This window comes from Dendropsophus ebraccatus, chromosome 12 (assembly GCF_027789765.1).
Source record: "Dendropsophus ebraccatus isolate aDenEbr1 chromosome 12, aDenEbr1.pat, whole genome shotgun sequence".
Taxonomy (NCBI): Eukaryota; Metazoa; Chordata; class Amphibia; order Anura; family Hylidae; genus Dendropsophus; species Dendropsophus ebraccatus.
The window spans coordinates 22,794,622-22,808,195 of NC_091465.1; the positions used below are offsets into that span (position 1 = coordinate 22,794,622).

Here is a 13,574-nt window from a genome sequence, read left to right on the forward strand (position 1 = left end):
ATCGGCTCCTATCAAATAACCACCTAGATAGTGCAGTCACTATTAACCAAGGCATCTAGGGGTTAAGTTGTCCGGAGTGGAGCCGGCATGTGCATTCCTGGGGGTAAGTGAAGGGAGCGATTACCTTTTATTAGATAGCGATGGAATTTGTATAAGGGAGAGGGCTCTGTTATGAAAAAGACCTCTGAATTCCATGGTTTCCTACACCTATCTATAGTATAACATGGTAACATTCTGTGTTCTTCTTTTAGTGGCCACTAGAGGGACACACTGCATAAGAATTTTACAGCAGCTACCTCTAGTGGTGGTAAAAACAGTTACTGGATTTCCCCCACCCCCCCCCCCCCCCCCCCTTTTAAAGGGAACCTGGCAGCTATTTTCGGGCACAGATGTATGAACACATGTAGGTGGATTAGAGCCCCAAAACGTGCTGACAGGTTCCCTTTAATTGCTAATTGGAGGTTCTGGGCACTAGGATCTTCTCTTAAGTGTATCAATGTAATAACATACATGTAGCATATCTCAATTTGCAAGGATTGTAACATGCAGCACTTTGTCTTGTGAGTTTAGTCCAAAGATGGCCATGGCTAATAGCAGCCGCAACGGGAGTAGGATCCTCCAGCATTACCCGCTTACCTCACTGCCCATTACTGATACGAGGTTATGTGAAATGCGCTTAATTGGTCACTGTCATTTCAAACATCCTCCGTCCGTGTCAGTCTGTGATTCCTGACATATTTGTAAATCACCTTATTTACTGAAAATGATTCCATAACCCAGAATAACAACTCTAAATTATTGACACCTAGGTGTCTCACTTCCTTGCAGGCTGCTGTTCACTGTCTGTTATTAAGCTCATTCCCTCTCTTCTAACAGAAAGACCAGGAAATAACATAGGAAGTAGGGGGTATAAGCCTTTGCTTGCTATGCTGCAATTTTTTATTCTTCAGCAAAAAGAGGCAATATGTTCAGTCTACTACACCAGCACTGTCATGGCATTGCAGAGGGGGAGTATGTGCTGTCCCGTGATAGAGAGAAGTAAGGGAAAGGAAGTACCAGTGTGTGCAGTGCTGGCAAGCAGTCCAGCTCTGGTCCTGCTCCCTGAAATGGGAAGCATGACAAAAATTGATGGGGTACCCAGGGTCGAATAATAACAATGAAAAAAACCAAAGGGTTAATTTAATTTAAAAAAAAAAATTAAAGCAAACCATGACAAGTGCATTTGAACAATAAGCCATTTAATGTATTTCATCTGTTTTTCTCTCCAGTCACGAAGAGGTGGAACCACCCCGATACTCTGCTCCCAGCTATGAGGAGGTGATGAGGATTGACTACAGCGCCCCAGAGGCATCAGAGACTGACCACCATACAGGGATGGACCTTACCCTCCCCTCTTACGAATCCCTGAATGAACTGGATGAAAACACCCCCACCCGGCCCAATCCCCCTAGAGCAAAACGAGAGCAACCACAGAGGACGAACTCTCGTGACGGGAAAGAGAAGAAACCTCTGAACATCAGAAGAATCAAATCTGACAAACTTCACTTGAAGGAATTCAGACTGAACCTGTCTGGTCAGACAAAGATAGCGGAGACGCAGAAAATTGAACCTATCACCCCACCCCCACAATATGACGATAAGAAGATCGATACTGATCAGCCCGCGTAGGGACCATTGTTAATGTGAAGACACTGTACATGGGCTTTTTTTTTTTTCTACCACTATTATGTTATATAAGAAGTCTTTAATTTTTTTTTTTTTTGTTCCCTTCTCTATCTGACTATATTCCACACATTTTGTAAATTCCACAGTTGCCATTAAGGGTTTAATAAATATTCTGTACTATTTTTGTCATTAAATATTGCTATCAGCCTGTTCATTTGGGTCTTGCAGCATATTCTATCATTAGGTTATGACTGGTAGAAAAGAAAAATTCTACCCTAAGGCCGGCCCTAGATGTAACAGAGAACTGTATATACAGGACTAGTTAGTAGTATATGAAAAGACAGATGTATAACTACTGCCATAAGGGCTGAGACTGGACCCGGCACAGGAGAGAGCACAGTAACCTGGTACTGTACAGGACTAAGCTCCCTGAGTTTGCATTGGTTGCAACACCTGGTGTTACAAATGTCCCTATAACTGCATACACTCCTGATGAGCACTTGCAGTTAAATGTGGAGCTGGGATAACAGAGCAAGGAGCCATTGGCTCCCGGCCCTGTCAATTACTCTTGCGGGTGTAGACAGCATTCTGCTTCCCGCCACAAGAGGGCGCTCACTCCCTCAGTGCTCCTCAGTGGTGTCACTTATGTGCTAGCAAAGCAGGGAGAGAAGATTCTGGAGAACCAGAAGAGAAGACTGCATAGCTCAAACCAGGTGAGAGATGGGTGCAGATGTCCAAAATCGGGGGATGCTTAAAGTGTCACTGTTATAACTTTCAAAATCTAAATCAACAGTAGATGTGGTATAAAGCAAGTTTGCAATTTACATTCATTATTTCTTCATTGAGCCGTGACTCTCTGTACTGGTCGGAATTCCTGTGTTTAACAACCAGCACAAGTCAGAAAATCAGCCTTTAGGAGACTGGACCTGGATTTCTGGTAAGTACAGCTTTGTTTTACAGCATGATAACAGCAACAAAAATAATGAATGTATATTGCAAACTTGCTTTATATCACATCTACTGTTGATTTAGATTTTGAAAGTTATAATGACGGACACTTTAAATATAAAGTGGGTGGGCACCACCTAATAAAGCAGTAATATAAAACATGGTGCTATAGGTCCAAAAAACTAATCATGAAGGGAAAAAAAGCATTAAAAACATTTCAAATACATGCGGATCACACATAAAAATCCATGACTTCCCCCTGCAAAGCCAGGTGTTGCCAAAGTAAGGGAAAAGTGTAATGGTGAACTACATAATGCATACATTCTGATCCAATCTAACTTGCAAGACAGAGCACACTATCTCCCAACACTTACAGGACAGTCCATGCAATATATGAGATACCAGTGGCCTAGCTACCATGGAGGCAGACCAGGCGGCTGCTGTGGGGCCAGTTTTATGCCACTGACAATATCCCCTCCCCCAGAAGCCTGGAGAGGGGCCCGCCACTGTACTGTTCAGCCCACTCACTGTACTGCATGTGTGTCAGTGTGTTTATGTATCTGTGTGTGTTTGTGTATGTCAACAGTGTCTCAGGTAATCAATAGATTTGAAGGAAAGCAGGAGGGCTTGGGCCAGGTTAGTACGTGTATTGGGGGGGGGGGGGGTGTACAGGATCCACGGGCCCCATCCTAGCTAAACCTCTGGGGGATACTAAGGGAGATGCTTAACATTGGGGAAGCTATCTACTTGGAAGGTAGAGTGAGGATGTATAGCTGTCAATGTTGTGGGGGGGTCTATAGCTGTCTGTTTATAGGGGGGCCTATAGATGTCGCTGTTGTGGAGGGCCTATAGCTGTCATTGTTATGGTAGGTCTATAGCTGCCACCAGCGCCGGCGTCAGCACCGGGCTTACCCAGGCAAGTATTGAGGGCAGGAGAGGGGCCTGGCCCTGTAATGTTCAGACCGCTAGTAGAGGTGGTGTGGTGTTAGTGGTGTCTCAAGTGATTGTGCATAGTGTGTGGATGGTGGGTGCATAGCGGATGGATGAGGGGCACGCTGAGGCTTTAAGGCCCAACAGCATGCAAAAAGCTGGAGCCAGCCCTAACTGTCACTGTTGTGTGGGGGTCTCTTGCTGTCACTTTTGTGGACATCCATTCTCCTATATATATTTTTTCCTCTTTATATGAGAATCCTCATGCTTTACACTGCAGCCCCCTTAATTTTCCCACAGCTGCCCCCCCCCCCCCCCCCCCCCCCCCATTGCCCAGTCATCTGTCTTGTCTGGGGAAAAAAAGCTGTTTGAGCTGCAGGAAGTGTCAGACGCCTCAGATCCTTTCTTGATATTGACATGATTTTCTTGATCCCCATGAGTAGTCCTGGAGTCTGAATCTAGATCTGAACAATTGTATTGACTGCTTGTAACCTGACATCGGCCAATAAGGGCCCTATTACACCAATTTATTATCAGCCGATTACCGGCCGTTCCGGATGATAATTGTTTGGTGCAATAGGTCATTTTAAAAAGCAATGATTAGCTGACATGCACAATGTCGACTGTCCTTTATCTTAAAGTGTCACTGTCACTATAACTTTCTAAATCTACAGTAGATGTGATATAAAGCAAGTTTGCAATATACATTCATTATTTTTGTTATGCTGTAAAGCAAGGCTGTACTTACCAGAAATCCAGGTCCAGTCTCCTGCAGGCAGATTTTCTGACTTGAGCCGGTTGTAAAAAAACAGACTAAACACAGGAATTCCGTCCAGTACAGAGAGTCACGGCTCATTGTGTCCATCAATCACATGACTGCCTTCTCTCTGTGAGCGCTCAGATGGCCTGGGATACACAGGACTTCCTGTTTTCTGACTGTTTCCTGTTCTTTGAGAAAAAGTCAGAAAACAGGAAGTGCTGTGTTTTCCATGATAACAAAAAAAATAATAATAATGAATTTAAATAGAAAACTTGCTTTATGTCACATCTACTGTTGTTTTTAGATTTTGAAATTTTTAACGACAGTGACACTTTAAAACATCACCTATCAAAACATCAACAATATGGACGGTCTGCTGCACATGGCTTCGTGTAATAAGAGAGTTAGCAGCAGACCGCTGCTATCTGTTATGGCAGCCCTTCCCTCTGCTCCCTGCAGAATGTCTGTGGGTTAAATAACACAGACAGGGAGTGGGGAACAAGGAGCAAGTGAGTGCTGATCTGACAGGTTGGCGCTCACTTGCTCCTTAATATCGGACCATCTAATAGGACCCAGTGCTGACACCTCCCCAGTGATCAATGTCTGTGACTGATTACAGTTTATCCTACATCCTTATGTTTTTTTCTCTGCAGCGCCACACCTATCCAGAGGCCATATTTGGTATTACAGCTCAGCCACATTCATGTGAATCAGCCAATCAGAAATCTGCCACCAGGACGTGATTGATGACATAGGAATCCTGTATGAGGGGCTGCAGTGTAAATCTGGCATAGTTTCCTGCTCAGAGGGTGGGCTGTACACACAGACCCTACACATCTAGGTGGGTGTTACTAATGCTCGGCCCTATAACCACTTACCTAAGCTATTACAGGGGTTAAGAAAACATGGCCGCTTTCTTCCAGATACAGCAGGAATCTTATCCTCGGTTTGGGTGTGGGGTTTTGTAGATCAGTTCCATTGAAGTTAATGGAGCTGAATTGTATTACAACACTATCTGAGGACAGGGGCGGTGCTGTTGTTACAAGAAAGTAATCCTGAATAACCCCTTTAATGGAATGTTCCTTGTCTCTAGGATAAGGTATAACAAATTAATTGCTGGGGGTCCATCTGCCAGGACCACCCCCTACAATTGTGCCTGTAAATTGTTAAAGGGGCTGTACAGGATTATAAAACATGGCGGCTTTCTTCCAGAAATAACACCACCCCTGTCTATGGGTTTTGGGTGATATTTAATTGAATGAGGACAAACAGCAGTGTGCAATCTATAAGCAGGTGCAGTGTTATTTTTAGGAGAAAGCTGCAATTTTTTCTCATCGTGTTCTGCCCCTTTAATAATTCCCATTTAGGAAGCATGTCGGTGTGTGAAAAGAAATTCATTTTTGTTCTATCAGAAAAAAACGAAATGACACGGAAGATCTGGGTATAATTTATAAATGTATTCCCAAATGTATTATGTTATTGTAGTAGGATACCTAAACTATTGCTCCAAAAGAAGGCAAAAACCTATGGACACCAGGGACAATCTGTGTCACGGGGGAAAATTCCTTAATGACCCCAAAATAAGGTGATCGGTCCGAGGACCCTGGATCAAAGCTACTAATGTGTAAGGGAGTTTTTCAGCTCCAAATCATGCCCAGCACTGAGGTGACAAAGAAGTGTTGCTGTGCTGCTGCATGCATGCCTCTTCCCTCCTCCACCTCTTCCTGCCTAAATTTATAGATGCACGGGGCTCCATGATGGAAGCTGAGCCCTGTACATCAATCATATGAAGGAGGGATAGCCCATTCATGGACCACAAGATGAAAACAACAAAAAAATAATACTCAAATCATACAAAACGCATATATGTCTCCGTATTAAGAATAACATGTTATTTGGGATTCCACTTTTCAATGGACTTTGTTTAGTATGGGACGCAATATAAAATACAGCAAACAATCTACCTGCTGTATCAGGTGTCCTGCATGATTTCCAAGCTGCCACTAGAGGGTGCTGGTGCATTAGGTTATTCTGTTACATTGGTGACAGTGACTAGCCAAACAACCAAAGGGAATCCTGGCCTGGAGTTTCTAGTAGATGGTATAAAGGTAAGTGCAAAATCATGTGTTGTCTTTATGTTACTGATCTAGTATATATAAAGTATTTATGCTTCTGTGAATCTATTGATAATAGTTATCCCCTATCAATGGGATAGGTATCTAAATGGTGGGGGTCTGGCTGCTGGGACCCCCACAGATGATGAGAGCAGAGGCCTCTTGTCTCCACAGTGAATGGGAGGCCACATACATGTTACTCTATTTTTTCTCTATGGGACTTGAGCACATTGCTGTGTAATGAAGTCCTACAGATCAGGGTTGGGGAACCTTGGCTCTCCTGCGGTGGCAAAACTGCAACTCCCAGCTTTAGCTTTGGCTGTCCAGGCATGATGGGGGTTGCAGTTTTGCCACAGCTGGAGCGCCAAGGTTCCCTACCCCTGCTATACATAGTGAATGGCGCTGTGGCAGTGCATGCATTCTCTCTCATATGAACATTTAGGGTCCCTGCTGCATTAATTCTGGGGGCATAGGATCTCCAGTCTTGTGATTTCTTCTTACCATAAACCCTTTAAAGGATAGCTCCATTCTTATAGAACAGTGTTACCCTTATCTAACATATAAAAAATGTAAATAAAATATTTATTTTTTCACTTTTGTTCACATGATGCGTTTCTTTGTACAGTATATGCGGTTTTTTTCACTTGATGCATTTTTTTTATGCATTTAAATATTTGATTGCTATATTTATTATCACAATTATCAATTCTGAGCAGTAATTTGTTTACACTTTCATTGCACATACACTCACCGGCCTCTTTATTAGGTACACCTGTCCAACTGCACGTTACCACTTAATTTCTAATCAGCCAATCACATGGCGGCAACTCAGTGCATTTAGGCATGTAGACATGGTCAAGACAATCTCCTGCAGTTCAAACCGAGCATCAGTATGGGGAAGAAAGGGGATTTGAGGGCCTTTGAACGTGGCATGGTTGTTGGTGCCAGAAGGGCTGGTCTGAGTATTTCAGAAACTGCTGATCTACTGGGATTTTCATGCACAACCATCTCTAGGGTTTACACAGAATGGTCCGAAAAAGAAAAAACATCCAGTGAGCGGCAGTTCTGTGGGCGGAAATGCCTTGTTGATGCCAGAGGTCAGAGGAGAATGGGCAGACTGGTTCGAGCTGATAGAAAGGCAACAGTGACTCAAATAGCCAACCGTTACAACCAAGGTAGGCAGAAGAGCATCTCTGAACGCACAGTACGTCCAACTTTGAGGCAGATGGGCTACAGCAGCAGAAGACCACCCGTTACTAGCATGGTGTACCTAATAAAGTGGCCGGTGAGTGTATATCACTTTATTTAATAATTTTAGCACTGGTGTTCCTACAAATGTGTTCTATATTCACAATATATTTATATTTTATAGTATTTACACTGTAAATCATCATTTATTATGGTTCAGGTTAATCAATCATGTTTTTCATCTCATACTATTATGCTATATGCACACAGTTAGTACATCATGGGGTATCCGGCCACCGCTGTCCCAGTAAAGTTAGTGTTAAATGGGGATTCCTCTGCTGATGGGTGAGCGCGCCTGATCGGTTGTTGATGAATGGGTCACTTCCGGGCGGCCTCAATAGACGCCACGGCCATACGTACGTGGGGTGAGCTGCTGACCCGGAGGTGACACGGCCTCGACTTCCGGTCCGGTGCGCCGACAAACCCGGAAGCAGAGTGGACTAATAATGAGACCCAACATATTTAAGGGAGACTGAGTTAGAGGGGGGCAGTTTCCTGAAGAAGCCTGTGACAGCGAAATGTGCGTAGGGGCAGCTGTGACCCACATAGTGAAATGGGTGAGTGTTAATGTTACGGAAATTTTTTGTCTATTTATATACTGCTTAGTTATTAGTTACCAATATTGGGGCTATGTTTACATGTTTTTGGCACTTTACTAGACATTTCCTAGCACAGGGGTCCTCAACTGGCGGACAGCAGTCCGAACCTGGACCGCGGAGGCCAGCTGTCCGGACCCCAGACCTCTGAACCACCCGGATCCAGCGGGACAATAATGTCCCACTGTACCGGGAGCGAGGTGCTAGGTGAGTTGTGGTTAGTTTTTTTCTTTTTTTGGTCCAGGTGACATGTACAAGGGGGCCATCTATAGGGGAGAGCACACAGGGGGGCTATATACTACAGGCGGAGAGCACACAGGGGGGCTATATGGGACGGGTAGAGCACACAGGGGGGCTATATGGGTGGGGGAGAGCACACGGGGTGGGCTATATACTACAGTTGGAGAGTCCACATGGGGCTATATACTACAGGGGAGAGCACACAGGGGGGCTATATAATACAGGGGGGCTATATGGGAGGGAGAGAGCACACAGGGGGGCTGTATAATACAGGGGGCCTATATGGGAGGGGGAGAGCCCACAGGGGGGCTGTATACTAAAGGGGGGCTATATGGGAGGGGGAGAGCCCACAGGTAGGGTATATACTACAGGGGGGGGCTATATGGGAGGGTTAGAGCGCACAGGGGGGCTATATGGGAGGGGGAGAGTGCACAGGGGGCTATATACTACAGGGGGGAGCGCACAGGGGGGCTAATACTTCAGGAGGGAGCAACAGGGGGGCTATATACTACTGGGGGAGCAACAGGGGGGCTATATACTACTGGGGCAGTCACCCCCTGTGTACCTAATTTGAAAGGGCTGGTGAGAGAGAAAAAATGCCAGTTTTTCCACTAATAAGCATCAATTCTGTATGTAAATAGTTGAACGACGTTTGTGAAAAGTAACAAAACACATTTCCTGCTGATGTTCAGCTCGGACCTTCACCTGACAAAAGACTATATACTACAGGCGGAGAGCACACAGGGGGGCTATATGGGAAGGGTAAAGCACACAGGGGGGCTATAGAATACAGGGGGGCTATATGGGAGGGGGAGAGCACACAGGGGGGCTGTATACTACAGGGGGAGAGCGCACAGGAAGGCTATATACTACAAGGGGAGAGCACACAGGGGGGCTATATAATACAGGGGGCTATATGGGAGGGGGAGAGCACAGGGGGGCTATATACTACAGGGGGAGAGCACACAGGGGGCTATATGGGACGGGTAGAGCACACAGGGGGGGCTATATAATACAGGGGGGCTATATGGGAGGGGGAGAGCACACGGGGCTGTATACTACAGGGGGAGCGCACAGGAAGGCTATATACTACAAGGGGAGAGCACACAGGGGGGCTATATAATACAGGGGGCTATATGGGAGGGGGAGAGCACAGGGCAGCTATATACTACAGGGGGAGAGCACACGGGGGCTATATGGGATGGGTAGAGCACACAGGGGGTTTATATAATACAGGGGGGCTATATACTACAAGGGAGAGCAAACAGGGGGGCTATATACTACAGGGGGAGAGCGCACAGGAAGGCTATATACTACAGTTTGAGAGCACACATGGGACTATATAATACAGGGGGCTATATGGGAGGGGGAGAGCACAGGGGGGCTATATACTACAGGGGGAGAGCACACAGGGGCTATATGGGAGGGGGAGAGCACAGGTGGGCTATATACTACAGGGGGAGAGCACACAGGGGCTATATACTACAAGGGGAGAGCACACGGGGCTATATGGGAGGGGTAGAGCACACGGGGTGCTATATACTACTGGGGGAGAGCGCACAGGGGGGCTATATACTACAGGGGGAGAGCACACAGGGGGGGGGCTATATACTACAGGTGGGCTATATGCGAGGGGGAGAGCACACAGGGGCTTTATACTACAAGGGGGCTATATGGGTGGGGGAGAGCACACAGGGGGGGCTATATACTACAGTTGGAGAGCACACATGGGGCTATATACTACAGGGGAGAGCACACGGGGGGGGGCTATATAATACAGGGTGGCTATATAGGAGGGAGAGAGCACACAGGGGGGCTGTATACTACAGGGGGGCTATATGGGAGGGGGAGAGCCCACAGGGGGGCCGTATACTACAGGGGGGCTATATGGGAGGGGGAGAGCCCACAGGGGGGCTGTATACTAAAGGGGGGCTATATGGGAGGGGGAGAGCCAACAGGGGGGCTATATACTACAGGGGGGGCTATATGGGAGTGGTAGAGCGCACAGGGGGGCTATATACAACAGGGGGGCTATATGGGAGGGGGAGAGTACACAGGGGGCTATATACTACAGAGGGGCTAATACTTCAGGAGGGAGAAACAGGGGGGCTATATACTACTGGGGAGCAACAGGGGGGCTATATACTACTGGGGCAGTCACCCCCTGTCTACCTAATTTGAAAGGGCTGGTGAGAGAGAGAAAATGCCAGTTTTCCCACTAATTAGCATCAATTCTGTATGTAAATAGTTGAACAACGTTTGTGAAAAGTAACAAAACACGTTCCCTACTGATGTTCAGCTCGGACCTTCACCTGACAATAGACCCCGGTAAGTGGACCTTCACTAAAAGTTGTTGAGTACCCCTGCCCTAGCACTTGTAGCTTGCTAAATCATTTTTGTATGTGGTCTATTTTAAACATATAGTTCAAATTTTCTCACCGAAATTTCTTCTTTCCATGAGTCCCAAGGCAGCACACAAAGGGGTTATCAGTTTCCTCTTTTCCTACTAGGACAGAAGAAAAAAACAAAACACCTGATTGTTATAATCAGCAGAGACCAATCTATCACAGGCACCTCCCCCAGGAGTCCACTATAAAAAGGACAGAGAGACCACATAACACTGTGTTAGTATGCAGCAATAAGATATTTAATGGGGGGGTATATTGTGCTGCCTTGGGACTCATGGAAAGAAGAAATTTCGGTGAGAAAATTTGAACTTTCCATTTCGTCCCTTTGGCAGCACACAAAGGGATCTAAGTAGCAATGAAGAACATAGGGCGGGAGACATCACCCAGTCGCTAATTCAAGCACTCTCCTGCCGAAGGCCGCCGCCTGGGAAGCTAGCACATCCCCTCGATAGTGCTTCATAAAGGTGCATGGGCTTGACCATGTCGCTGCATGGCATATTTCGTCCAAGGAAACTTGAGCTAATTCCGCCCATGAGGCTGAAGTGGATCTGGTAGAATGAGCTCTGAACCCTTCTGGAGGAGGAAGATCAGCTAAAGAATAACTTGTAGCCACTGCGCTGCGGATCCACCTTGACAATGAAGCTTTTGTAGCAGGCTTCCCTCTGTTAGGGCCCTGGAATTGAATGAACAATGAATCCGAGGCTCTGAATGTGCTGGTTCTGTCTAAGTATATTAATACTGCACGCTTTACATCCAGCAAATGCCATTTCTGTTGTTCTGTATCCGCCGGATCAGGGAAGAAGGAAGGAAGGAAGGAAAACTTCCTGATTAACATTTTCAGTGGAGGCCACTTTGGGCAGGAAGCCTTTGCGAGTTCGTAGAATGAGATGATCTTGGGAAACCCAAAGGTAAGGATCTTTAGCAGAAAAAGATTGAATCTCACTCACTCTCTTTGCGGTGGTGATAGCCACCAAAAATAAGGTCTTCCATGACAAGAAATTTTCAGCTACCTCAGACAATGTCTCAAAAGGAGGTTTGGTCATCATGTCCAATACTAAGGGAAGATCCCATGATGGCACAGGATCACGAATCTGAGGGCGCAACAATCTGGTGGCCCTAAAAAACCTTCTCACCAGGTCATTATTAGAAAGGGAACCTTGAAGAGAGGCATTAATGGCCGAAAAATGCACTTTTAGTGTATTTGCCTTGAGTCCTTTATGGAAGCCCTCCTGTAGAAACTTTAAAACACTGGAGATAGAGGTTGATGGAACAGATTTGTCAGAACACCAGGCACGGAATTTACGGAGTATTCGATTGTACACCTTGACGGTCAAAGGTTTCCTAGAGGCCATCAGTACTTCCACCACTTCATCTACTAGACCCAGGCTCTTCAAGTTCTCCCTTTCAAACTCCAGACCGCAAGTTGGAGATTGCCTGGAGCCGGATGGTACAGGCCGTTCTGAAGAAAAAGGTCCGGGCGTAGAAGGATTTCCCAACAGTGACCGCTCGAAAGCTTGCACGCGAGCGGAAACCAGGCCCACCTCGGCCAGAAAGGAAGAATCGCGATGACAGTAGCCTGGTCTTCCAGAATTTTGTTCAGGACCCTCGGAATCAGTGGGAACGGGGGAAAAACATAGATTAGCATCCCCTTCCATGAGATCGAGAGACCCAAGCTCGGCTGGATGCGTCCGTGGTCAAGACCAACTGTGATGCAGACGAAGGGATCTGCCTCTCGCTAATCTCCCTGGAACTAACCACCACCGAAGGTCCCTCTTGGTTGAGGGGTAAAGAACCATACTCCTGTCGAGACCCCACAGTCTTCTGTTCCACTGAGTGAGTATGTCCTTCTGAAGAGGCCTCATGTGTGATCTGGCCCATGGTACCGCGTCCAAAGATGAAGTCATCAGACCCAATACCGACATTGCCACTCTTATCGAGGTCCTCCGCACCGACGTCAATGAGGCGACCTGGGACTCCAAGTTGATCACTCTGTCTTCCGACAGATATACTCTCATTTGTGATGAATCCAGAACAAAACCCAAAAACCGACATCTCTGAGAGGGGACAAGACAGGACTTCACGAGGTTTATGATAAAACCGTGGTCTTTTAGAAGATTGATTGCCCTTGAAGTATGCTGGTTTAAAAGATGATGGGATGGAGCTTTCAGTAGACAATCGTCTAGATAGGGGACGAAAAAAAAATGCCTTCTAACCTCAGGAGAGCTGCCAGAACGACCAGCACCTTGGTAAAAATGCGTGGGGATGATGACAGCCCAAATGGCAGGCAGGCGAACTGGTAATGCCTCTGATGCTGGCCCGCTTGTACTGCTATGCGTAGATATCTCCGATGAGCTGGTAAGACTGGTATATGAAGGTAGGTGTCTTTTAGGTCGACTGTGGCCATGAAGTCTCCTTCTTGAAGCATAGCAATGACAGATCTTATCGTCTCCATTTTGAATCGCTTTTTTACCATGTAACGATTTAGAAAGGTAAGGTCTATGACGAGCCTCCAGAGACCTTTTTTGGGTACCGCAAAAATGCGAGAGTACACCCCTCTTCCTCGTTGATGCCATGGTACTCTTTCCAAAGTGCCTTTTGTAATGAAGTCTTGAATAAGGGCGAGGTTTCCCGGGATTTAAGAAAAACACGTATGGGGGAACTTGAG

The 13,574-nt window shown here is 46.3% G+C and overlaps 1 protein-coding gene across 2 annotated transcripts in view; it reads left to right on the plus strand.

Moving 5' to 3' along the window:
* TMEM51 (transmembrane protein 51) overlaps positions 1–1,859 on the plus strand; it is a 50,846-nt gene extending 48,987 nt beyond the window's left edge. For both annotated transcript variants that reach the window (XM_069948088.1, XM_069948087.1), the window contains exon 3: positions 1,269–1,859. In XM_069948088.1, coding sequence (XP_069804189.1) covers positions 1,269–1,668 — 400 coding nt within the window. In that variant the 3' untranslated portion in view covers positions 1,669–1,859. The remainder of the gene's footprint in view (positions 1–1,268) is intronic.
* The last annotated feature ends 11,715 nt before the right edge of the window (positions 1,860–13,574 follow it).